This window comes from Hemicordylus capensis, chromosome 3 (genome assembly GCF_027244095.1).
Source record: "Hemicordylus capensis ecotype Gifberg chromosome 3, rHemCap1.1.pri, whole genome shotgun sequence".
In the NCBI taxonomy this organism is placed as follows: Eukaryota; Metazoa; Chordata; class Lepidosauria; order Squamata; family Cordylidae; genus Hemicordylus; species Hemicordylus capensis.
This window is the reverse complement of record NC_069659.1, coordinates 15238541-15265946: the sequence shown is the minus strand read 5'-3', so window position 1 is coordinate 15265946 and position 27406 is coordinate 15238541. Positions and strand designations below refer to the sequence as shown.

The following is a 27406-nucleotide window of genomic DNA, read 5'->3' as shown; positions in this document are numbered from 1 at the left end:
GTAGGTTCTCTTCTTTCCACTCAACTTTGCTGCTTTGGTATCGAGAATACATCTGCATGTTGCTTTCACCACAGCTTATGGAACGGCAGAGCAGATTCTGCCTTTGCCGCACAATTAGGACAGGAGTGAAATCCAAAAGAGGGGCTCAGTCTTTTACTGCCTGTGTTTCTAAAGACTGTCTCTCTCTTTTGGATTCAACCCTGTCCTTTTATTGTGCTGAATGTTGATCACAGGTTGCTCAGAGGGAAGAGTAATGCTACCCATATAGTGAAATGCAAACCATTTCTTAGAGAAGAAAATAGCAACAATATCTAATACTAGTATTTTTTAGCCCGTTATAATAACGGGCGCTAGCCTTCCCTTCCCTCCCCCCCTCCCCCCCTTGCCTCTTTCCTCTCCCTTGCCCCTTCTAATTTTTTTTCCCCCCGTCCAGTTTCCCTCTCCACCGCAGCTCATGGTCGAGGTTCTGGGCTCCGGGCCCGCCGCCACCATTCTCCCTCCCGCCCCCACCTGCCTCCATGCCCGCCTGCCTCCATGCTGCAGCAAGGACCCCTGGGCCGGGCGCCGCCGTCTTTGGAGTTTTTGGCCAGCGCGGGCCCTTCGCTTTCGGCCTCCGTGCCGCCGCCGGTCTCCCCGGCCGGGCCAGGGCTGCCCGCCACCGCCGGCCTCCACTCCGGCCCCCCGCCGGCCCAGTCTCTGTCTCTTCTGGCCGTGGCGGCGTCTCTGCCGCTGCCTCGGCCAATTTTCTCCGCCGCGCCTTCCCGGCTTCTTCTGGGCGGCCGCTTGGCCGCCCAACATGGCCGCCGGGTGCCGGCGGTTGTGTCTCCCTGCCCTGTGTCTCCCTGCCCTCCCTGCTTCGCGCATGCCCAGAACGACCATCGGAGGCACGGACACACGCTTGGTGTCCGTCCACGGACGGACACCAAGCCTTTTATTATAGAGGATAGTACTTATGGGGGCACAGGGGTGCCAGCAGGATTTTCTAGGCCCAGGAGACTCTATTTGGGTTGCTTCCCACCCCCACTCCACCAATCTATTGACAAGAACTGTAAGGATTTCTTGCTGCTGTTGCAATGAGGAGGAGAACTACAAACCCCTGCAAGAGGAGTTTCACTTACCCCCATCCAGTGCCTGGCAGTATATGCAACTGAAACATAGTATATCTGCTCAATTCGGACTCGCTACCCTGGCGGCCCCAGCAACTCCAGATATATTAGTGCATGCCATTAAGATGTCCCCTCTTTCAAAACTTAATAAATATCTGTATGCCTTTGTGCATGGAGACATGGACCCTGGCTTGGATATACTTAGGGACAAATGGAACCTGGAACAAATGGAACTTGTAAGTAAATGTGTAAGGGGGAAGGGATGGGGGGGGAGGGGGAAAGATGTATGTAAAATGCAAACTGTCAAAAAAACATTAAATTAAAATAAAATTAAAACAAATTAAAAAGGCTTGTGAAGAGTTCCAAAAGGATCTCTCCTACTGAAGTGAATGGACTTTAAAATGGCAAATGCAGTTCAATGTAAGTAAGTGTACAGTGATGCATATTGGGGCAAAGTCCCCCCCCCCCCCAGCTTCATATAAGCATATATACACTGACAGGGGCTGAGCTGTCAATAAATGATCCAGGGAAAGGATCATGAGGTTGTGGTGGACAGCTCACTGAAAATGTTAGCCCAGTGTGTGGCAGCTGTCAAGACGACTAATTCCATGCTAGGGATCATTAGGAAAGGGATTGCAAATAAAACTGCCAATATGGCAATGCCCTTATATAAATCTGTGGTGTGTCTCACTTGGAATACTGAGTCCAGTTCTGTTCGCCATACCTTGGGGGAAGGGTATTGTAGAGCTAGAAAAGGGCAACCAAAATGATCAGGAGTTTGGAGCGACATCCCTGTGAGGAAAGACACTACAACATTTGGGCCCTTTTAGTTTAGAATTAGCCACATAATGGCGCAGCGGGAAATGACTTGACTAGCAAGCCAGAGGTTGCCGGTTCAAATCCCCGCTAGTATGTTTCCCAGACTATGGGAAACATCTATGTTGGGCAGCAGTGATATAGGAAGATGCTGAAAGGCATCATATCATACTGCATGGGAGGAGGCAATGGTGAACACTTCCTGTATTCTACCAAAAACAATCACAGGGGCTCTGTGATCAACACGAGCTGACACCAACTTGACGTCAAGCTTTACTTTACCTTTGGTTTAGAAGGAAGGTGGGTGTGGGGGGCCATAATAGAGGTGTATACAATTATGCATGATGTGGATAGAGAAGTTTTTCTCTTCTCTCATAATGATCGTGGAGATATCTGTTGAAGCAAAATGCTGGGAGATTCAGAACAGACAAAAGGAAGTACTTCTTTACAGAGTGTGTAGTTGAACCATGGAGTTTGCTGCTGCTGGATGTAGTGATGGCCCCTCATCTAGATGGTTTTTAAAAAGGGTTAGACAAATCCATGGGAGGATAGGACTAGCTAGGTGGCATTCCCCTGAACACCAGGCGCTGGGTGACACCAACTAGAGGGAGTGGTTGCCCTCTCTCTGCTTACAGCCTTCAGTCTGAGAAGCACCTGATTGGCCACTGCATTAAGCAGGATGCTAGATTTGGTGGACCTTTGGCTTGATCCAGCAGTCTTTTTTTTTACATACTTAAGCATGGCGGGTTCTTCTCTTCTCACCAGCCCTGGAAGCATGTATATCGGAAACCTTCACAAGGGTTGGGGGAACTTGAGGACCATATAATGATCCGATTGTTGTCCTCACAGTACTCGCTCTACAAAGGCTGTGCAACTCTTAACAACATCTTCTACCAGGCGGTAAAGCTAACCAAGAAGGATGTGTAGGTGGGATTTCAGAGAGGTCAATTAGTTTCCAGTGCAGAAAGCTGTGAAACCCAGAAAGGGTTGCCTCTGTTTACTTTCCCAGAGATGCAATGGGAGATTTCAGCAACACTAAAGATTTAGAAGGTATATATCAAATTGTTTGATTTCAGCAAACAATGCAATATAAATTTTCATCAGATGAAATATTTAAAACCTGTACAGCAGGCAAAATACTTAAAACCAGGAGAAACTAATATAACAATGTTATTTATGCACACACTAATTTGAAAAAAGAAACTCAATAAAATCACAGGTATACCAAAAAATTATCTTATATACATATAGTACCCAATATACAATGTGGGCATTGGATCATTTTTTAAATATGTTCAAAGTAGTGTTTAATAAAGTAATATTGTTTGTTTTATTATTTTGTCCTGTTTTTAAGTATTTCACTGGGAAATTTCAGTCCTACACTTCATCCAGCTGGGGTTTACTGACTTTTAGCTTAATCGCAACAGCTATTTGAGCTTACTCTTAATGGCCCATAGAAAAAAGGAATCAACATTTTTGCCAGTGGGAGAGTCAGGCCCCCAAGGAAGATAATCCTCTTAAATTAATAGGAATACTAATTAATTTCAGTGGGAGTACTCATGAGTGACTTAGTGTGGATGTGAACCAAGATTGGAGTAGTCCATCTCTCTGACTGTAGCACTTAAGTGTGTGTGTGTGTGTGTGTGTGAGAAAACACAAATTTAAGTGTTGTAGTTAGAGAGATGGGCTATTCCAGTCACTGGCTCACATCTACTCTAAGTCACTCACAAGGAGTCTTATAAGTAATCCTATGAATTTCATTGAGAGTACTCAGTGCTGATTTTCCGAAGGCTGTCATGTTGAGGGGGAGGGGCATGCTGAACATTGGCACGTAGCCAACCAGTCGGCGGGGGGGGGGCAGTGGGGGCGGGTCCTCACAGTCTGTTCTCCCTTTCTGCAGCAGACACATAGACTTCAAGACAATGATCCTCATATGAGAGATTAAATCATGTAGCTGCAGCGTAGGGAGGCAAGAAGGGCTCCCCTGGGAGCCCTTCAAGTAACCCTAAGGGTAATAGTCTAGTGTACCCCCTTTTGGAATCCCCTGCAACCATTAGGCAAGCTTAACAATTTCTGCATTGGGATTAATGTTCTTCAGGTGGTTATCTCCAGCAAGTGTTTGAGTGAGTTGATATGTTTTACTGATCTGTAAGCAGGAGGGTAATATGGTGGCTTTTAAAAACATACGGGTCAAACAATATGCAAGATCAGATCACAATCTATTTAGGACATCAGGAAAAATAATTTTTTAGCAACGTTTTCTGAGGGGTGTGTGTAATTATCCTACTTTTATGCAAATAAGACAAAAATTACATGGGGATTTTTCCAGAAAACGCACATCTCTGGGCTCAGTACCTCACAATGCAGATGACATTAAAATGAACACAATGCAGTTAAATGCAACTCTAAAAGTTAAAACATAGTGACATTTTTACCCCTTTTTCTTGACTGTATACTCTAATTCTGCAGTGCAAAAGGCATGTGGGCACACAACCAAAGGTTTTGACTGCATCTTCCAGGTTATATCATAACAGCTCTGCTGAATCAGTCCTAAGGCCTATCTAGTCCAGCACCCTGTTTCACAGAGTGACTCACCAGATGCCTCTGAGAAGCCCACAGGCAAGAGGTATGTGCATGCCCTCTCTCCTGCTGTTGCTCCCCTGCAACTGGTATTCAGAGGCATCTTGCCCCTGAGGCTGGAGGTGGCCTATAGCCACCAGACTAGTAGCCATTGATAGACCTGTCCACCATGAATCTGCCTAAGCCCCTTTTAAAGCCATCCAAGCTAGTTGCCATCACCACATCTTGTGGCAGAGAATTCCATAGTTATGCACTGTGTGAAAAAGTACTTCCTTCTGTTGGTTCACCTTCCTATATCGCTGCTGCCCAATGTACGTGTTTCTCATAGTCTGGGAAACAAACCAACGGGGATTCAAACTGGCAACCTCTGGCCTGGTCTGAGGCATAAATCAGCTCAATGCTTATTACATAGATTTTTAACAAAGTAACAAATCGACTATTTGCAAACGCTTTATAAGTTTGAACAGTCTAGATTGTGCTTGTGTATTAATGTCTTTGCTATCAGTTTTACTGCCTGAGCAAAATTTTGCCAAACTTCTTAAATTGAAACATTCCACACAACAACTAACTAATAAAAGCATTAATTGGTCCACCAGAAGCCCCATATTAACATGTGTGCCTTGCTTCATTTTACAACATGCCAGACCTTTGTGCAGGAGGGCTGAGTCCTGGTGTTGGTTTCTCATATCTTTTTCCTCCATTTGGGGTTATGGGAGTATCCTACTCCTGACGTTCTTGTACACTGTCAGTATCCATTTCCAAAGCTGGTTCCAAGCTGGCCTTAACGCTCTTCCAATGCCCTGCATGCTGTTAACCAACACCACCATGTATTTCACTGCTCTTCCTTGCCAACTGCTATGTAGTTTGTATAATTAGCAATTTAGTTGCTGGAGCGGTGCCTAGTACTTGATGGCAATTTTTAGGTAAAATGTGTGGTGCAGCATAACGCTGCTGTGTCTTACAATCCTGTACAGTTCCATGTACAAGGAGGATATCTTCGATAGTCCCACTGTAAAGGTCATGTCTGGTGTACTCTGGTATGTCCATCACATATATATTAGAAAACAGCATGCACATCTTGTATAACCAGTCTTGGTCAGGAAGGTATTCTTTGAAGGTTCTGACAGCACCTTCAAGAGCAAGTTTCATCCATATTTTCTGTTCTAGGGATGGGATTTCCGAAAACTTGGCAAAAGCTTCAAACAAATCTGCTATAGAGAGAAAATATGTCTGTACCGCAGTTTCACAAGTACCTGTATATTCCATTTCTTGCTCAGTTAAACAGTTGAGCTCTCCTATTATGGCCCCAGTGGACAAGTAGTCGATATAGGGAATTCCTGGAGGATGGAGTTGGTAATAGAATTCTCTGTCAACTCCGTAACGAGGAGCAGAACCATGAAGCTGTATCACTCCTGATATAATTAAATGGATGCCCTCTGGTTGTCCATGTTCTACACATATGACATCTCCAAGGTCATAACAATGAATTTGTACTTTTTTCAGAATGTATTCTATGCGGTCTTCATCGTTCTGTAGCCAAATGACGTTCTGTAAAAGTTCCTCTGCAGTAGGTGATGGAATTGTAAAGGGAAGGAGTACAAGCTCCTTCTTTTTCATTAGGATCAGCTTCTGCAGTTCAGCTCCCTCTGTATTATCAACAATTCCTCCTGATAACATCAAATCAAGGGTTTCGGAAGCTGTGTTGAGCACTGTTTGAATGGCCTGTTTGGTTTTCACGGCAGTGACGATATCTGGACTGTCCCGTTGCAGTAACCCCAGCGTCTTCATAGCCTCTTGTTTGTTTGTTTTCAGTATTTTATTTATTTCCTTATAAATTCTCTCATGGCCAGCGATCTGTCTAATTAAACATGCAATATCTTCTTCACCCTGAGCATATCCTTTTGCAATATCATACTGGAAAATGAGCTGCTTGCTGATTTGTTTGCTCATTGAGTTTATCATTTGGGGTATCATGTGCTTTAAGACCCGCAGAATTCTTAATATTCGAATACCTCGGAATAACGCAATCATATGAAATGCCTGATATGAATGCCTAGAGAGACGAATAATCATGACATCGATAACTCCCACGATTATGATTAGAAGTTCAAACTTATTCCAGTGGTAACGGATATAGGCTCTCCCCATTGCTAAAGCCTTCAGTACTGCTTCTATTATATACAAAGTCAGAAAATAATGGTTGTTCATGACTAGTTGTGGAAGAAATAACGTGTTGGCACTCTGTATAAAACTCAGAATAATAGGAAAGAAATTCAAAAAAGTTACAAGAGTGCTCATGCATTCAAATTCATCCAAAAATACTATTTGGTGACACATATTCCGAAACGCATTTTTTGATGGTTTAGTTTTTTCGCCTTTCACGTTGTATACCCAATCTGAGAGCCATTTTCGAACTCTTACCAGTATTCCTTTGGTTTCAGAGTATGTCTTGACTTCTTGAATATTCATAAACTTTCCTTTAATGTCAATATAGCTTTCTGCTGCACCTATTAACGTCTGGGCAGCATTTTGATTGAGCATTCCTTTGCTGTATTGCTTCCGATAACTGGCCATTTGGGCAGTTAAGACACGCAACCTGGCTTCTTCCATTAAATCGTCAATTTCTTGAGGATTTCTCTTAAATGTAAGATCGGCATTACATTCTTGGCATCTAATTGTTTTGGTCAGATTGGAAACTTCTTCTGAATCCAGTTGAAAAGGATAATCCATTTTGATTGCTTCTTCAGCCATTGTCCAGTTAGCATCTGCCAAAAATATATCTAGTTTCAGCATTGACAGGGTGTCGGCCTCAGTTTGTTTGATACGCTGGACAGCATTGTATAGTGCCATGCGTTTTGGAAGCGTAATAGTACAAAGATCTAATGCCATAGCCAGCTTTTTCACTGTGGTAGCATTAATTATCAAGGTCAACAGAGATGCTGTTCCTGAATACATTAATACTGTGGTCGTAAACTCTTGTCCAATTAGCGATTTTTCTTGGCTAAGAGCAAGAGCCATGTTCAAAGTAAAAGTACCCCTCATTCCGCTCCAGACAAGAACAGCTCCCCAGCGCCAGTTAAAACCATAGCCAAAATAACTTAGAAAAGGGCTCAATGCCAAAACAACTAAAGCCCGTACAAGATTGAGTGTAATAAATATAATAACAATATAAAATACAGCACGCTTATGTACATATGGAAGTGCTTTTTGAGCGATCGCAATGCCCATGATAAGGTATATCAAAATGTGAGACAGAAACATCAGCGTTGCCCAGAACCTATAAAGAAATAAATCCACTCCTGGGCTGAAGCTTACAGGATCTAAAAGAAGTCCCAAAATACAAAGGGCGATAACTCCAGACATTCTAAAGCATTCAGCAATAAAGAAAATTATGTATACCATCGAGAAACTTATAATTACTTCAGCAATTCCATCATTGAAGACGTTTTGCAGCCAATAAATGACTAACCTTGAACTCAAAAATCCAAATACTGCACTTGCAAAGAATTTTAAGAACACCTTCTTAACAATTTCTTCAAACACTTCACGATGCTGCTGCTTCACAAGGTCTGTAAAAAGTTCAAAAAAAATTTGTGTGGGAGCTTGAGTAAACAAAGACTCTCCTTTAATTAAGTTAACAACTATTTTTGAAAGGCCAATGTCTCTCACAGAAGACACAGAAAGGACTGGGTCTATTGCGCTCAGAATTATTCCAAACAACATGCTTTCATTCCAGGACCAATTAAACTTATTGACTTGAAAAGATAGCCATGCAAAAAGAGCACAATTCAGCAACATTCCAGGAACTGCAAGAATTAGCACTTGCCAAACCGATCTTTGAAATACGTGAAAGTCCATGTCGAGTGCAGCCGTGAATATGATGGCTGGTGTAAACAAATGAAAAAATAGTGTGGGGTCGATATTCGCAATGGTCTTTACAAAATCTAGCTTGAGTGGGAAATGGGCTGCTATTCCGAGGACAAGTCCATTGAAAAACATAAGTACAAGAACAGGATTGGTTTCTTTCAAAATGGTTCGTAACAATGCTCCCAGAGTGAAGCTCACAACCACCACCAGCAGGAGGTATGGCTGGTCCCGAAGGAGAATGTGGAAATGTGTCCTATGAAGAAGGTGGCTCTCTGAAATGAGTGGGGTGGCGTGGTGGTCCACATGATTAGGATGTATGGTAGGAAAGCTCAAGTTTGAAGGATTCATCTCTGCCAAAAAAAAGAGAAAAAAGATGGGAGGCTCACGTGCACCTTTTCACTCCTCAAGTTGCTTTTCTGAAGCAAGGTGCTGCTGGGACAGAAGGAGGTTTGAACACCTGAGCGCCAGCTTCATCCTCCTCTCGGTAGGAGGACTGTTAGTTATTGTGCTCAGCCCTCAACTGCTTTAGAATGAAATGAACCTAGAACCTTCTGAATGGAACCCTGTGTTCTATTACTTAGTGATGGCCCCTGTTTGATTGCTTGCTGTAGGTCTGTTGGTTTAGTCCAGGAATTCTCGAGCTTGAGTGCTCAGGTGTTGTTGGACTACAATTCCCATCATCCTTGGCCACAGTAGCCTTGGAAGTTATAATCTAACAATTGGATGGGGCTGTAGCTCAGTGGCAGAGCATCTGCTTTGCATGCAGAAGGTCCCACATTCAATCCCTGGCAGCATCTTCAGGTAGGGTTGGGAGAGACTCCTGCCTGAAATCTTGGAGAGCCAGTGCCAGTCAGTCTAGACAAGACTGAGCTAGATAGACCAATGGTCTGACTCTGTATAAAGCAGCTTCCTGGATTCCTAACACCTGAGAACTGTCCAACATACTGCCTTTTACACTGTGGGGAAGAATACACAAAAGGACTTTTCTTGCACTGAGAAATTCTCAGAGATCATCTCAAAGTTCTTTAAGGTGAGGTGTATGTCTGTTTAAAAAAAATTAGCATTTTTCTTGAAATAGCAATGACTGTTCTGACTCTTCTTCTTCTTTTAAGTCTACTTTCCAGTAGGCTTATGAGATCTCCCAGCTGTGTGTTTGTGTGTGTGTGTGTGTGTGTGTGTGTGTGTGTGTGTGCGCGCCCTATCGACTTCACAGTGCCTAGACCAATATGAACCAAACTGGGTACAGTTGTAGGGACACACAGAGACACTTCAATGGTGTAATTTGTAATGTCATCCACCACAATCCAAGATGGCAGACACGTGAACATTTGAGGCACAAGAGGGCTAACTTGTCTACTGCCTAACCGATTTGAACCAGTTTTGGTACAGTTGTAGTGAGTGACACACAGGGATACCTCAATGGTGTGGTTTGTGATGTCATCCATCCTAAGATGGCGGATGCATGAACATCTGAGGAGCAAGTGGGCTTGTGAAATCTAGTACAGTTGTAGGGATAGTGAAAGGAAAGTAGGCAGATATTTCTTAGTAGAACAATTTATTTATTTATTTGATTGATTGATTGATTGATTGATTGATATACCGCCCCTCCAAACTGGCTCAGGGCAGTTTACAACAAGATAAAAGCAATTAAAACAAGTTAACAGTTAAAATGAAAACTATAAAAACAGAATAAAACTAGTTAAACAATTCAAAGCTAAAAAACACTGGAAAAACAGGGCAACCATTTAAAACAATTTAAACATTTTTCAGTCATATAAAAACCCTGGAAGCCCAGGCCAAACAGATAGGTTTTAAAGGCTCTCCTGAAGCATTGTAATGATCTTGAATTACGGATTTCTCCTGGGAGTGCATTCCACAGCCCAGAAGCAGCTACAGAGAAGGACCGCCTCTGAGTCGCCACCAGCGGACCGGTGGTAACTGGAGATGGACTTCCTCAGATGACCTTAACGTGCGGTGGGGATCATGCAGAAGAAGGCGCTCTCTAAGATAACTTGGACCTAAGCCGTTCAGGGCTTTAAATGTAATAACCAGCACTTTGTATTTTGCCCAGAAACATATTGGCAGCCAGTGTAACAGTTTCAAAACAAGCATAATATGGTCTCTCCAGGTTGCCCCAGAGACTAATCTGGTTGCCGCATTCTGAACTAACTGAAGTTTCTGGACTATGTACAAAGGCAGCCCCACGTAGAGCGCATTGCAATAGACAAGCCGGGAGGTTACCAGCTGATGCACTACTGTTTTGAGGTCACCCTCTTCAAGGAATTAGCGCTGCTGTCGAATCAGCCGAAGCTAATAGAAAGCACTCCTGGTCATGGCCTCCACCTGAGATACCAGGGCGAGGCCTGGGTCCAGGAGTACTCCCAAGCTGCGCACCTGCTCCTTCTGGGGGAGTGTAAACCTGTCTAGCACAGGGAGATCTAACTCACCCCTCAGATTCTGAGCCCCCACAATGAGCACCTCCGTCTTGCTTGGATTCAGCTTCAATTTGTTATCACTCATCCAGCCTATTACTGCCTGTAGGCAGGCATTTAGAGAATGATTGCCATTTCTTGAAGATGAAAAGGAAAAGTAGATTTGGGTATCATCAGCATACTGAAAACATCCAGCACCAAATCTCCTGATGACCTCACCCAGCGATTTCATGTAGATATTGAAAAGCATTGGTGACAGAATGGAGCCCTGGGGGACTCCATATAACAGCTCCTGTTTTGAGGAGCAGCTGTCACCGGGCTCCACCATCTAGAATCCACCCAAGATTGATTGATTGATTGATTGATTTAAACTTCTATACCGCCCAAACTTTCGTCTCTGGGTGATTAACATAAAAACAATTAAAACACATATAAAAGTTAAAACAATGCAACAATTTAAATTGTTGATAAGAGCGGAACCACTGCAAAGCAATGCCCCCTATCCCCAACTCCCCCAGGCGATCCAGAAGGATACCATGGTCAATGGTATCGAACACCACCAAGAGATCCAGAAGAACCAGCAGAGTCACATTCCCTCTGTCGATTCCCTGGTAAAAGTCGACCAAGGCTGTCTCAACCCCATAGCCACCTCTAAAGCCAGTTTGAAATGGGTCTAGATAATCAGTTTTCTCCAAGGCTGCCTAGAGCTGGTCGGCCACCACTCTCTCAATCACCTTGCCCAACCAAGGGTGATTGGAGATTGGCCTGTAACTATCCATTGCTAAGGGGTCCATGGAAGGCTTATTTAGGAGTGGTCTAAACATTACTTCATTCAGACAAGGGGGCACCCAACCCCCCCTCAGTGATGCATTTATGATATTAACTAGGTCACCTCCATCAATCTCCCTGCTAGACAGAAGCAGCCAAGTTGGGCAAGGGGGTCATAGATTGAAACGGATCCAATCTAATATTGCAAGAGGGATTGCTGGACACCATCTCCATAGACTTTGCAGAAATAGTGGAGTCCAAGTCGGCCCGTATACAGGAGATCTTGTTCGCAAAGAACCCATTAAAAGCATCATAGCAGAATGACCCCGGGGACTGATTTGAAGTAGAAGGAGCAGAGACCAAACTCCTCACAACCCGGGATAGCTCTGCTGAGCACAAATCTGCAGTTGCAATGCGCACAGAAGAAAATCTCTTTTTCGCTGCATGCACCACCACTGCATAAGTCTTCATATGGGTCACATGCTGTATCCTTGCGGATTCTAACTGAGTTCTCCTCCACTTGCGTTCTAGTCGCCTACCCAACCGCTTCAGCCCCCGCAACTCCTCAGGATACCAAGGGGCAATTTTTGAAGCTGGTCAGAAGGGATTGCTTAGGAGCAATCATGTCTGCTGCCCTGATGAGTTCCGTGTTGCAGCTTCCCACCAGGGCATCGACAGAATCACCGGCCGCACCAACATCAAAATCCTCCAAGGCCCTTTGAAATCCTACTGGGTCCAGCAGCCTTTTTGGACGGACCATCCTGTTAGATGGATTGCGGGTGGATTGCGGCTGTGAAACCAACCTTAACCAGGTAGTGGTCCGTCCATTACAATGGAGAAATCACCGGATCCCCCACCCACGGAACATCCTACTGATCCGGAGGATGAATACAACTGAAGGGAAACCCAGGCGGGTGCGTGGCTGGGGACTCTGTCATGTGACTTGCCTCAGGGGGCCCCCAAGAGAGGGCCCCCAGACAACTGTCTCCCCTTGCCCTATTACAGTTACGCCCCTGGGCACTGTGTGCGCACATGCATTCAGAGTGGGGCCTTCCTAATTCAACTTGAGTGGGATCTAAAATTAACTGAGTAGACATCAGAAAACTTGTGAGTGCACGCATACCTTAGAGGGAACAGTGGTTGTTGCATAGGAGGAGGAGTAGACTTGTTCTCTGCTGCTCCTGCAAGACTATAACCAATGGGTTGAAATTGCAAGGAAGCAGATTTAGGCTAGAATATCTGCATGGTAAGAGCTATTTGACAGTGGAATAGTCTGGGGATTCTCGACGTTGGGTCCCCAGATGTTATTTGACTTCAATTCCCATAACCTCCAACCAAAGGCCACTGGGGCTGGGGATTATGGGAGTTGAAGTCCAATAACATCCGGGGACCCAACGTTAAGATTCCCTAGAATAGTCTACTTGTGCAGTGGTGAATTCTCCTTTGCTGGAGGTTTTCAAGCAGATACTGGATGGCCATTGGTTAGAGATGCTATAAATTTCCTATACTGAGCAGGGGATTGGACTAGAAGATCCAGTCCACCCAGACACACTACCCAGAGCCTTTGGATGGATAGTGTGCTATAGAAATGTAATAAATAAATAAGATCTCTGAGATGCCTTCCAGCGATATGATTCTAAGGCTTACAAAAAGGCCTTGCAGGTAGAACAGCAGCAACAGGACTTGATAGAGTTGAAGGAATGAAGTAGGGTTAACTGATGTCTGTTATGCACCTATTAGCAAAATATGGGATACTCAGGTTTTAATAATATGTGTATATATTTTGAGGAACATATTTTGTAGAATGCATCTTTCCACACGGGGAAAGATGTTACTTACAGTCTAGAACAAAATTGCTGAATTGTTTCATGGAAAAACAGTTTTTGGCATTCATAACATCTTTAGCTTTCTGCCATTCATTCCTGCTAGCTTGCACTCAACAACTGCACAAACCCAGCAATCTGATTAAATCCCTTGCAATGTGGATTTCTGGTGAGGTTTTTTGCTGTGGATTACTTGAGCTCTCGGGCACCCATGGAATGTTAATGTCAAATTGTGTTGCCACTGAAGTTAAATGCAAAACACTAATTAATGTATCTGGATCCAGAATTGGCTGCCTGACTCTCTCACAAGCCATATTTGTAATCCCTTGCAGTTCCATGAGGTTGCTCTTCTCTTTCCTTAAACGTTAACCCATTGCTGCTCATGGGTGATTCCAGACATACAGGAAACACAATACCTATACAGAAGTACAATAGCAAATGTTTTGGAGGCCTTGTTTACACAATGCAGATTTCTGTTGGGGCTGGCAACTTTTAGTCCCCACTCCCTGCCGGCAAACAACAGCTTCTTCTAATACTAAAATAGTTCCGGGAACCCTGTGCTCAGGCTGGAGGAACTGCACATGGAAGCAGGTGCAATGGCAATGTCCATTGCTTGGTTGCCACAAACTCTTTTTCTCTTTTGGTCTGGCTGCCTTGCTTCTCTTGGCTGAAAAGACCTTCTGTGAACAGCTGGAGAGGAACCTCACACATACCAGTGTAGTGTAGTGGTTAGAGTGCTGGACTAGGACCGGGGAGACCCGAGTTCAAATCCCCATTCAGCCATGAGACTTGCTGGGTGACTCTGGGCCAGTCACTTCTCTCTCAGCCTAACCTACTTCACAGGGTTGTTGTGAGGAGAAACTTAAGTATGTAGTACACCGCTTTGGGCTCCTTGGAGGAAGAACGGGATATAAAATGTAAAATAATAATAATAATAACTGCTCAGTCTCACCTTTTCTAGGCACAGGTTCAACATGCCATGGTATATGTATAACAGTCTACACAACTAAGTAAGCACAAATGCTGCTTTTTACATAGTCTCTCTTGCCTAACTTTAAACAACCAGCCACCAGCCCAAACCCCCACCTTTAAATATTCTGGCAACTGGCTCAAAAGCTACAAAACCAGCTGGGCTCTCTTCCCTGGTTATCTGGCAACACTTCATGCCACACTGCCTTAAACTGACCTGGCACTAGTTCTCTGCATAGTAGGGTTGCCAACATTTCATTGCCTGAATGAAGGACACAAGTTTGTGGGGGCTGGCTGGTTGGGGGGCAGTGAGGTGTATGCAGTGGTAATCAAGAGCCTGAGTATCATTGATGTATATGTAATTGAATTATATGCAATTGAATTGTTGAGGGACAAATGCTGTCCCTAGAGGGACCAACATTTCATCCCTGAAATGAGGGACATACTGCATAATGAGGGACAGTTGGCAACCCTACTGCACAGAGAGGGGGAAAGACTAGAGAGGAGCATCTCTGGATAGGCCATTTCCTGGTTCTCATTGATAAACCATTTTTAAATGTTTACAAAGGCAGAGGTGAGAGTAGGTATAGAAACCCAGGATTTTAGTGTAGCTGTGATTGGGCCCCAATACAAAAGGGAACAAAGGTGGGAGTTTATGCTCTTTCTAACTTGGGCCTTGTTTTGTGTGAACATACAGAAAAAGAAGCCTGTAGCATCCCTAGAGTATGGCTAATAATGGCTTTCAGTCTTTACTGGAAGTTCAGCCCATGTGCCACTCTAGCCTTTTGTCTTGATTATGTCCTCTGACCTTGCATGGTATGTCCTATTGTTTATTGCACCAGAGAGGTATTTGCTGCAGCACCCCCTGTTGGATGGGAGGCAAACTGTTTGGGGCCAAAAATGTTTCAAATTGGGTACACAGTGTTTACGGTGTGTTTCTGTTCAGTCTCTAAAGTCAATGTAAGTAACTTTGTGATGCAGCTTTTCCCCATCTGGCCCAAACTTCAGTGTTACATCATTCCTGTGAAGTTGGCTGGGAGGAAGAGAGGGCATAAAATACTACCTAAGCAAGGAGCTGTTTCATTCTTTGACTAACTAGCATATAATGTGTTCGTGATACAGCCATTTTTTGTGATAACCCTAGACTCTGTTTGTTCTGAGATATGCTTTATTAGTCCTGCCTTTGGACGCGATCCTATCTCAGACTTTTTGATAAACATGCCAAGTATAGGAACAGCTGGTCTGGATGGAGATATTGTAAAATGTACTTGCCTATGATCACTTGAAGCCAGCTGAGCATAAAAGATGTTACTGGGAAGCTACTGCTATGACAAACTGATACTTGTTTGGCTGTACGTACTAAATACGGTTCACATATACAGTACAGTAGTTCCTTAATCTTGAATCAAAGCTGCCACTGTGCAGGTCAGTTAGAATACTTTGTACTTTTTCATGAAATTTGCTAGTCATATTCATAGGGCGGGCTACCAGCTTCATACTACAAATCTTTTAAAGATCAAATATTACAACCTTTGCAATGGATGATGAATGATATTTTGCAAAGAGGAATTATGCCGGAGTCTTGGAAGTATGCTAATATTGCAGTAATTCCAAAACCGGATCAAGATTTAACGCAAGTCAAGAACTACAGGCCAATCTCACTCTTAAATAATGATTATAAACTTTTTGCTGCCATTTTGGCAAGGAGAATGAAGGTTGTAAAGACTTTTTATTCACGAAGATCAAGCAGGTTTTTTGCCAAAACAACAATTAAGAGATAATGTGAAAACAGTTCTGAATGTATTGGAGTATTATGAAAAACACAATGATAAACAGATAGCTATGATCTTTCTGGATGCAGAGAAAGCATTTGACAATGTATCCTGGAAGTTTATATGGAGGCTATTGGATGTAATGGGAGCTGGTACCAATTTTATTGGGGCTATCAAGACAATATATTTGGAGCAATACGCTAAAATTATTATAAATGGGGAATTATCAGATAATTGTAAAATACAAAAAGGAACTAGACAAAGCTGTCCACTTTCCCCATTACTTTTTATATTAGTACTGGAAGTGCTTTGCAGAAATATTAGAGAAGATGGTCAAATACAAGGCCCGAAAGTTGGGAAACAAGAGTATGAACTTAGAGCCTTTGCGGATGATGTGGTGTTTTTTCAAGAAAATCCATTAGAGAAGATCGGAAGACTTTTGCAAAAAATACAACAATTTGGCCAGTTGGCCGGGTTTTATATAAATAAGACTAAAACCAAGGTGTTGACAAAAAATATGGACCAGAAATCTAATGATAGATTTTTTGAAATAAGTGAACTGAAAGTGAAGAAGAAAATTAAATATTTGGATGTCTGGTTGACAAACAAAAACTCTTCGTTGTTTTCAAATAATTATATCAAAATATGGAATACAGTAAAAACTGACTTGAAAAGATGGACTAGAATGAACTTATCTTTAATGGGAAGAATTTCAGTTGTGAAGATGAATGTTTTACCTAAAATGCTGTTTCTTTTTCAGACTATTCCTATAATTAACACTTTAACTTGTTTCAAGCAATGGCAAAAGGACATAACCAAATTTGTTTGGCAAGGGAAAAGACCAAGAATTAAATTAAAAAATTTAACAGATGCTAAAGAAAGAGGTGGTCTTAGCCTGCCAGGTTTAAGGTTGTATTTTGATGCTGTTTGTTTGACGTGGTTAAAAGAATGGATAACATTAAGAAATCTCAGAATACTTGATCTGGAAGGATTCGATAGAAGGTTTGGATGGCATTCATATCTGTGGTATGATAAAAGTAAAGTGCATAAAGATTTTCATAATCACTATGTAAGGAGTCTAATGAGAGTGTGGGTAAAATATAAAAAATGGTTGGAATCTAAAACTCCATTATGGCTGTCCCCGATTGAAGCTTTAGCACGTAAAGAGGTAAATATGCAACCTGAATGGAGTACTTACAGGGATTTGTTATGTTTCCAAGAACAGGGCTGTAAATTAAAAAACCTAATTGAAGTACAAAATTTGGTTAGTAACTGGTTTCAGTACCATCAGTTAAATGAAATCTATAAGAAGGATCTTAAAGTTGGATTTGAGGATCAAATGTCGAGATTTGAGAAGGAGCTGTGTGAAAATGAGGAAAAATTAGTTTCTAAGATGTATAAGCTGTTGCTTTTGGAGGAGACGAGATGAAGTGGTTAAAATGACTATGATAAAATAGGCTCAAGATGTGGGTCATAATATAGATATGGCAGCTTGGGAAAAATGATCGAAAATGGATTTAAAGTTCACTGCATGTTATACTTTAAAAGAAAATTATTACAAGATGATGTACAGGTGGTATTTGACACCCAAAAAATTAGCATTAATGTATAAAAATGTTCCAAACAAATGTTGGAAATGTGGACATTGTGAAGGAACCTTTTTTCATATGTGGTGGTCTTGCGGGAAGGCAAAGGCCTTTTGGGATATGATATATAATGAGTTGAAGAAAAATTTTTAAATGACATTTCCTAAGAGGCCAGAACCTTCCTGCTGGGAATAACGCAAGGAGAGTTTTCCAGAAGAAACTTAACATTTTTAATGTATGCAATCATGGTGGCCAGAATAGTATATGCGCAGAAATGGAAGGACAATGAAATGCCCTCAAAAGAAGATTGGTTGATAAAAATTTTGGAATATGCTGAGATGCCAAAACTTACAGTATTGATAAGGGATGAAAACTTGGAATGTTTTAAAGAAGATTGGAAACCATTCTTACTATATTTAAAGAACTATTTTTCTAATATCGACTTTTCAGCAGGGTTTGAAATTTAGTAATAATAGCAGGTTGGGTAGAGTAAAATCGAGTTTGCAATGTGTAGGATATATGTTTTGAATTACTATAGCAATGGTTGACTTGTATAGTTAATGAATCGTGCTGATTGGTGAGCGGGAAGTCAATATTTACTTAATCAGATGTAATGGGATTGTTAAGATATTGGAATAGGAAGCTGCCTTATACTGAGGAAGCTGCCTTATACTGAGTCAGACCATTGGTGCATCTAGCTCAGTATTATCTGCACAGTTTGGCAGTGGCTTTTCCAAGGATGCAGACAGGAGTCTCTCCCAGGCTTATCTTGGAGTTGCCAGGGAGCGAACTGGGAACCTTCTGCCTGCAAGCATGCAGGTGCTCTTCCCAAAGCGACCCCATTCCTAAGGGGATTATCTTACAGTGCTCACATATAGTATCTCATTCAAATGCAAACCAAGGTGGAGCCAGGAGTCAAAATCAACTTGACAGCACACTTTACTTTACTACAAGACCAGCTGTGGTCCTCCGTGTGCCCTGCATGAGGGTGTGGAGGAGAGAAAAGGGAGTAGTTTCTTCAATTATACGGTGAAGCAGGGCTGCACAACTTTGGCCCTCCAGCTATTGCTGGACTTCAGCTCTCATCATCCCGGACTATTGGCCACTGTGGCTGGGGATTATGGGAGTCATAGTCCAGTGACCACTGGAGGGCCAAAGTTCTGCAGCCCCGCTAAAAAGTCCTGGAACAATCACGCCATGGACAAAGCTGCCCTGCTAAATGGATATGCATGAGGCAAAAAAGGATAATTTATCTGGCTACTGGGTTACTGTTTTGCGGTATCTGGAAGATTGGAGCTCTCTGCTTAAAAATAAGAACCATATTCTGAATGTCGGTCTTTCAGTGGGTTGTTTTGTTGTTTTTTAAACACATGCCATACAAGTAACTGAAATGTATAGACTCTTGCTACAAGAAATAAATAAGGATCTATCCAGGGATGGAACAATCTAGCTGCCTAGTTGCTCATTGTACCTGGTGACTTCTTGGACTTGTCTCAATCCCCTTCCCACCTGGCTTCCTCAGATGCAAGCTAAGCAGGAAGAGCTAGACCAGGTTGTCCCAGGCAAGTGGTGATGGATTTCTCCCTTTGCTGATACTCCTGTCCTGTCTGCCATGCTGTCTCCTTCTTAGCCATTTCAAGGTGCTAAGGGAGGAAGTGAGAGACTTGTCGTCTGACACCTGCCCACACTGTTCTCCAGTGGTAGTTGGGTGGCGTTTTTGTCACGCTGTTTTCTGTTAGAATTGATGTTGTGAATGGGTATCTTCTTAAGTGGGAATGATGTGGTCCATGAAAAGGTCTGTGCCAGCATATTCCTTTGTGCTGCTGCTCAACAAACGAAAGCAGGTTTGACTACAGCAGGTGTAGGTCAAAGAGGATGCATTGGACTGCATAATGCTATAGATGCAAGTATATCTCTTGTGCATCTGAGCATAATGCTATGGATACAGGTATATCTCTCTTGCAACTGAGATGTTCATTGGATAGATACATGTATACTGCTAACTTGGGGCCAAATATGTGAGTGTAGGTCCAGGCAGGGTATTTAAGAGAATGCTGCCCTTGTTATGAGCCCCACAGCCTACTGAGATCATCTGTGGAGGTCTTCCTGCAATAGCCACAGACTTGTCAGCTGGCTGCGTAGGGATGGGCCTTCTACCTTGCCACCCTGAGGCTTTGGAAATGTGCTCCCTGCCAAAATAAGAGCCTCCCCATTTCTGGTAGTTCTTAAAAAGACTCTTAAAACACATCTGCTTACCTAAGCATTTAGCTATATTTAAAAGTTTGTTTTAACCTGTTTTTAATGTTTTAATTTTGTTGTATTTGTTGTAAACCGCCCAGGGACGCGTGTTTGCGATGGGATACAAATATACTGAATGAATGAATAAATAAATAAAATATTAAATGTGGGAGATGAATGATTCCTTGCCAGAACCTCTGTGCTGTAGTTTCCTCCTGTGGGTGAATGGCTGGGTTAGGAGAGAGTGTGTAGAAGAAGGAGAGAGGGGGTGACTTGGTCAGAGAAATTATCAAATTTGGAGCTCCTTGTGCCTATGTTTAAATTAAGTGTGTGTGTAAAGTGCCCATCCTAGGTCTCTTGCATCATGAATAGGCACAGCATCCATTTTTTCTCTTAGATGGGTTGAAATCCCTTAATTTTTTTCCAGATATCCTTTTTATAATAGGTTCTAAAGAAATTTATCTGATTGCAAAAGTATCGTATTGATTCCTTCGCTTCCCTTCAATGGATTCCTTCCTTCGCTTCCCTTCAATGGATTCCTTCCTTCACATCACTGCCATGTGTCTTGGCTTCTGATCTGGGGATAGTATTGAAACCAGTTCAGTATCTTCTACTGCAGGGGTTCTCAAACTTGGATCCACAGATCTCTAGGGAAGATCCTCTAACCCCTGCATAAAAAATGAAGCAGCAACTTAACATTTCACCATCAGAGAGATGCTGCATGAAACTTCAGTCCCTAAAGCATGGCTTCTCAAACTTGGGTCCCCAGATGTGCCAGAAGTTGGAACTATGGTTTGAAGCGCAGTTCAGGCACGTTTAGAGAAATTCAGAAGGGAAATTTAATAAAAAGGAGAGCCGGTCCTTTCCTGTTCTTTGCTGCTCCAGCATCCTGCATGGTACATGTGCAGGTGCCATGTTTGTGCTGACGCCGCTTGGGGGTTATTGGGATGCGTGCCACCCCAGCAGGAAGCTGAATGGAGCAGCAGTGAGCAGGTAAGGGTATGCTCTCCTTTTTATTAAAGTTCCCTTTTGGATGTCTCTAAAAGTGCTTGAACCACGCTTTGAACCACGGTTTGGGCACATCCCTATTGTTGTACAGCACGGAGGCACCTTTTAAAAGTGGTGTTTCTCTTTATTGAGCGGGATGGAGAGCAACTGGCCCTCTCCATCCCCAGGACAGCACCCCTCCAGCGGCTGTTGCTGTTGTCTATCTTATGTTTCTTTTTAGATTGTGAGCCCTTTGGGGACAGGGGACCATTATTTCTTTACGTTATCTGTGTAAATCGTGTTGGGAACTTTTGTGGAAAGTAGTCATTATTTGTAGTCGTCGTTATTGTAGCTGTAGCATATAGATTGATGAGTCTGTAACCCTGTTCAGATGTACAAGAGTACAGACATCTGTACACTCATACATGTGTTGGTTTAAAGGACTGTGCCTGTGTTCCTGTTAAAAATGAACCTGGATACAAGCCCCTGAAATGTAGGATATAAATAGGAAGTATACTGCTCTGTGTGTGTGTGTGTGTGTGTGTGTGTGTGTGTGTGTGTGTGTGTGTTCCAAATGGCTCCAGGTAATTCACAAATAGAAAAACAGATAAAAACAAATAGCTCATTAAAAACAAATAAAATTAAAACCAGTTTAAAATCATTTCAGTAATCACTAAAGGCCAGGCTAAAAAGGTATGTGTTTTAGTGCTCTTTTAAAGGCTAATGGTACACTGGGAAATGACATAGCAAGCCAGAGGTTGCGAATCCCTGCTGGTATGTTTCCCAGACTATGGGAAACACCTATATTGGGCAGCAGCGATATAGGAAGATGCTGAAAGGCATCATCTCATACTGCACGGGAGATCGCAATAGTAAACCCCTCCTGTATTCTACCAAAGAAAAACCACAGGGCTCTGTGGGTGCCAGGAGTTGTCACCAACTTGACGACACACTTTACCTTTAGAACGAAGCCTCTTGTATCCATAGGGAGTGCATTCTGGAGGCCAGGAAGAGCTACAGAGAAGGCCCAATCTTCAGTTGCCGCCAGCCAAGCTGGCAGCAGCCGGAGACGGACCTCTCCTGATGATGTTAATGTGCGGTGGGGATCATAGTGAATGAAGAAGGCACTCTCCCAAGCAACCTGGCCCTAAGCCTTTAAGTTAATTACAAGCACTTGTTCAATATAATGCGTGAATAACTGTACTTGTATGCAGATCTCTACCAGTGATTCATGGATTCCCTAATGTTGTTGACTACAACTCCCAGCATCTCCAGCAGCAGTGGCCTTTGGTTGGGGATGATGGGAGCTATAATCAATGTCATCAGCGAATCCCTGTTACAGGGAACACTAATCTTTACCTGTGTCTACTGAACACTTGTACAAGTATTAAACATAACATGTGAATGTAGAGCAGGGCTACACAACTTTGGCTTTCTTGCAGATGTTGGATTCCAATTAACATCATACCTGATTGTGGTTTGGGGGTGATGGGAGTTTTAGTCCAAAAGCAGTTAAATAAGAACAGCCCTGCTGGATCAGAGACATGAGTTTAGGGCATTATGCAAATATGTTAAATAAATAAATAAATCGGGCCCAAGGCCTATCTAGTCCAGCATCCCATTTTACACAGTGGCCCAACAGATGCCTGTGGAAGCCTACAGCAGGAGTTGGGGGCATGCCCTCTCTCTTGCTGTTGCTCCCCTGCAACTGGTATTCAGAGGCATCTTGCCTCTGAGACTGGAGGTGGCCCATAGCCACCAGACCCGTAGCCACTGATAGACCTGTCCTCCATGAATTTGTCTCAGCCCCTTTTAAAGCCATCCAAGCTAGTGGCCATCACCACATCCCATAGCATAGAATTCCACAGATTGATTATGCACGATGTGAAAAAGTGCTTCCTCTTGTGGGCCTAAATGTCCTGGCCTTGCGTTTCTTGGGATGACCCCTGGTTCTAGTGTTGTGTGAGGGGGAGAATTTCTCTCTGTCTGCTCTCTCTACTCTATGAATAATTTTATATACCTCTATCATGTCTCTCCATATTTGCCTCTTTTCCAAACTGAAAAGTCCCAGATGCTGTAGCCTTCCCTCATAAGGATGGTGGTTCTAGGCCCCTGACCATCTTGGTTGCCCTCTTCTGTACCTTTTCTCGTTCTACAATGTCCTTCTTAAGATACAGTGACCAGAACTGTACACAGTACTCCAAATGTAGCCGCACCATAGATTTGAATAAGGGCATTATGATATTAGTAGCCCTAATGCAGTGTGTGGATTTCTCCTTTCTGTTTTTGGAATTGGTAGTCTGTGAATCAGCCCTTAGAATTCTGAAAAATGATGGTTGATCTTGCTGACTGCCACCCAGCCCCTCCTTATCAGTCTAGCCTTCAGGGTGGTTTTTAATAGCTGTTTTTTCCTCTGAACTAGAGTTGGCTGTCTTGTATAGTTGCGTCTTTGCCAAAAAGCCTGGCAGTCAGGGAGGGTAGGGTTAGTTTCACACTAATGAAACGTCCATTCACTGTTGAATCCTCCCCTGCCCCCTAACTGTGTCCCGGCTTCTTAAATCAACTTTTAAGTGTGTGAAGATTCATCACTGCAGTAAAATATTATAAGATGTTTTCGTGCTTCCAGATATTTGTTAATCTGTATGGTTTCTCCAGTACTGTACTTCTTATTAATGGGGGTGGGAGGATTTTTCTGTAACATTTATATTTCCCATCTTTGGCCTTGATCAGATTATGATTAGATGCCACTTTGCATATATTGGGCAGCATTTAAAGTTTTGCGGGCAGTGGCTGCATATTAAAGGTGCGGTGTGTTGTTGACGTCCTCCTCTTCAAGCCCTTTGTAAATAAAAAATAAAAAGGATTTTCACAAGAAGCAGTGTTTTTCCTGCCTTTCCCATTCACTTCCATGGGATTTGCACAGGGAAACTTTTTTAACAAGAATTTTGCATGAAGTTCTTGATCAGTGTTCTCTATACCAGGAATTCCAGATGTTGTTGACTATAATTTCCAGCATCCTGGGATGAAATGGCCTCTTGGCTGGGGATTATGGGAGTTGTAGTCAACATCTGGGAATTCCTGTCCAAGGGACACTGCCGCTGACATTGTTACAGTAGTTCCGACCCTTTAGGATCATAGGAAGCTGCCTTACACCAAGTCGGACTATTGGTACATCTAGCTCAGTATTGTCTATTCCGAGTGGCAGCAGCTTCTCCAAGGTTCCAGGCAGGAGTCTGTCCCAGCCCTATCTGGAGATGCTGGCAGGGATTGAACCTGGGATCTTCTACATGCAAAGCAGATCCTCTACCACTGAGCTACAGGAGGATATCTTACAGAAGACAGTCCTCACATGTAGTCACCCATCTAAATGCAAACCAAGCTGAAATCTGCTTAGGAAGGGGACAATCCATGCTTGTTACTGCAAGACAGGCTCTCCACCCCAACTACTCTCATTATTTCTAGCCACAGAGGCCAATAGTCAGGGATTATAGGAGTTGAGCTTCAAGGCTCAAGTTGTGCAGCCATGCAGTAGAGCAATAACAAAATGCATGACACTTCAGTTTAGACTGTCACTCTTCACCAATGGTTCCCAACCAGGGTTCCTCCAGACGTTGCTGAACTAAAACTCCTGGTATTATGGCTGGGGATGCTGGGAGTTAAGGTTCAGCGACATCTTACTTCCAGTACTTCCAGTGACTGTTGCTGGTGTGTGTCTTATGTTTCTTTTTAGAATGTGAGCGCTTTGGGGACAGGGAGCCATCTTATTTGTTATTTCTCTTTGTAAACTGCCCTGAGCCATTTTTGGAAGGGCGGTATAGAAATTGAATTATTATTATTATTATTATTATTATTATTATTATTATTATTATTATCTGGAGGAACCCTGGTTGGGAACCACTGTTCTAAACCAGAAGCTTTGCAGAAAAGCAGAGTCTTCACTGACCCCCTACATGAGAGTGGCATGGGGTCCAGACTGATACAGCTCCCACTGATAGAGACAGAAAACCTGTGTTGAAATCATCTTGATTATTTCTACCGCTAATACACCCTATAAACAAACTCTTGAATGTTGTCTTGCATTTTCTCTCTTGAAGATGGCGGGAGGAGCTGAGGCAAAACACAATTGGGATGCTTGCTACAAAACTGTCTATGTGTTTAGCTTCCTATCCAAACAGAAAGCCTTAGGAGATCACCAAGTCTCTGTCTCCCTCCCCGCGCCCCCCCCCCAGCCCTCCCCTGATAACTTTTATGTTTACAGTCCAAATCACATTCACAGCACTGGGAGGGAGTACTAGAAGAACCCAAGGGGGTATCTTTTTGTTGATCTGCCATATTTTAAGATAGCCAAGTGTGTGAGGTTGCCTTCTACTGAATCAGACGGTGGTGGATCAGTATTCTCTAACTGGCGGTGACTTTCCAGGGTCCCATGGCTTCCTGCCGTCTGTCTTCTTCTTGCTTATCTAAAGTGGCTTAATCAGCCATTACCACTGAGCAGTTGCTTGATAAGTTTCCTGCCCCTATTTCTGGTATGAAACGTGGTTCTGATGGGAGAATGGGAGAGAAGAAGCAAAGTCCTTCAAGGCAAAATCCCAAGTCTTGATTTTCAGGTGAAATACACGTATTGAGCCTGTTTCACACATTACATGGTGGCAATCCTGATTTTGCAACAGTATACACTGAACAGGAAGCTGCAGACAATCGTAACACCCTAACTAGTGTGGTGTTCTAAGTTGTGTGCCAAAGATGTGTTAAGTGTACAACTAAAAATGTATGGTATTGTGTGAAGTAGCCCTTAATCAGGACTGTACATGAATATATAAATCTGCTGTCTACAGAGTCAAACGATTAGTCCTTCTATTCCAGTACTCTGACAGGCAGTGGCTCCTCAGGGTCTTGAACAGGCGTCTTTCCCATTACTGCTACTTGATTCCTTTTTAATTGGGATCCCAAGGATTGAACCTGGAACCTTCTGCATGCAAAACATGTGTTCTTCCACTGAGCTACGAGTGGTTAATACCATCTGAGGGGGTGGGGGACGACAAATGCTCATTTTTATTTGCAATATTGTTTGATTTGCAATGATTTGACTATTTGATTTGCAATGCTAATTTTGATTTGCAGTGTTGTGTTTTTTGTTGTTTGTTTTTGGCAATGTTATCGTTCTTTTGTTGTCCTGACCATCAGGCCTGCAGTGGCCAAATTTGCAATGGTGTTTTAGAAGCACTTAAAACGTTTTAAAAACACAAAAATGACTACAAAACTTTATCAATGTTGTCAGAGAGATGGAAATTAAGTTTGGCAGGATTGTCTTCCAACCATTACTCCACGGAGAGAGTACAGCAATGTTGTCATTGTTACCTTAACCCTGTCCTTTTCCTCTGTGCAAAAAGGACTGCAATTTTGCCCTAATCATTTGGGGGTAGGGATTAAAAAAGAAAGAAAAAGGCAATGATGACACACAAAGTTGTAAATGCAACAATGCTATTGCCTATTTTCCATCTTTCTTGGAGGGTAGATGTTGCCAGAAATCCCTATGAGCATTTGTCCCCTGAGATGGTATCGATGGTCAAAACTTGTAGGCCCTTGGTACCCGCAAGAATATGTGGTGCGTCTGGCAGTCTTTGGTGTGTTTTGTCTCTGGTAGTTCAAGTCATAATTCAGGGTTCCGGTTTGCAGAGGAAGAGGGTAGAAGGAGTTGCAGATGGAACTGGGGTCTGGCTTGCTAGTAGGTGCACTTCTGTGCAGTTTTGAGGATAGTGCAACGTGGTTATCATATTGACAAGTGTGCACCACCCAAGTCAACATGCACGCCTCTACAAAAGAACTGCAGAAACCCACAAGGATGTGGTATATTCTAGAGGGAGCACAACTTACTGTCTGTGGTGTGTGTATTTATAATCGATGTGACCCTTCTGGTTTCCTTCCTTGCTTTCGAAAGCTTGAACGGCTGAAGTAGAATACATTAGGTGAAGTACATCCATGTAAACCTAAAAGGACTGCTGCCTGCTTTATGAAGCCATTTGCATGTTGTGGTTGATGGGAATGATCTTGTTGCCAATTCCTCTTGCCAGTGAGGTTCAAAGGGTTGGGATGCAGGACCAGGCCTCTTTCAGTAGACTTGCAACTTGCTTCCTCTGGGAGATCTGGCTGGCCACCACTGAGTGCATTTAGATGGCAAGTGAAAAACCCAGTTTTTGAGTTTGCATTTTTGGACACTGCTGTCTGGTTATGTGGTTTGGCTGCTGATTGTCTTATTGTGCTGTTGCTTAATGTTTTTGTTATTTTAAGACACTTCAAGGGCCCTGTTTGGGCAGAAGGTGCAGAGATGCAAGTTGGTGTGTGTGGGGGATCCACTTGTCTGTGTGTTTTGGGATACTGCTAAGTGGCAGCAGCATTTATGATTATTATTTCTTGTTTACACAGTCAGAAGGTGTTATTGACTGGTTTGTTTTATCCAGACAT

At 43.0% G+C, this 27406-nt stretch overlaps 2 protein-coding genes across 11 annotated transcripts in view; one reads left to right on the top strand and one right to left on the bottom strand.

Annotated features, from left to right (window-relative positions):
- SYTL2 (synaptotagmin like 2) overlaps window positions 1–27406 on the top strand; it is a 126660-nt gene that overhangs the window by 25326 nt on the left and 73928 nt on the right. The window contains exon 1 of one of the 10 annotated variants that reach the window (XM_053304266.1): window positions 15225–15321. The exons of the other annotated variants lie outside the window; for them this stretch is intronic. The gene's annotated coding sequence lies outside the window, so the exon portion shown is untranslated. Of the gene's footprint in view, window positions 1–15224; window positions 15322–27406 lie in introns of those variants that run through there. 10 annotated transcript variants of the gene reach the window in all.
- On the bottom strand, window positions 5068–8888 carry LOC128348716 (sodium/hydrogen exchanger 10-like). The gene has a single exon (XM_053304316.1). It carries the CDS (start codon window positions 8715–8717, stop codon window positions 5358–5360), a length of 3360 nt encoding a protein of 1119 aa, XP_053160291.1. The 5' UTR covers window positions 8718–8888; the 3' UTR covers window positions 5068–5357.

What these genes read in the sequence shown, in the direction of transcription:
- LOC128348716 (XM_053304316.1), bottom strand. Translation starts at nt 8,717, where the DNA reads ATGAATCCTTCAAACTTGAGCTTTCCTACCATACATCCTAATCATGTG.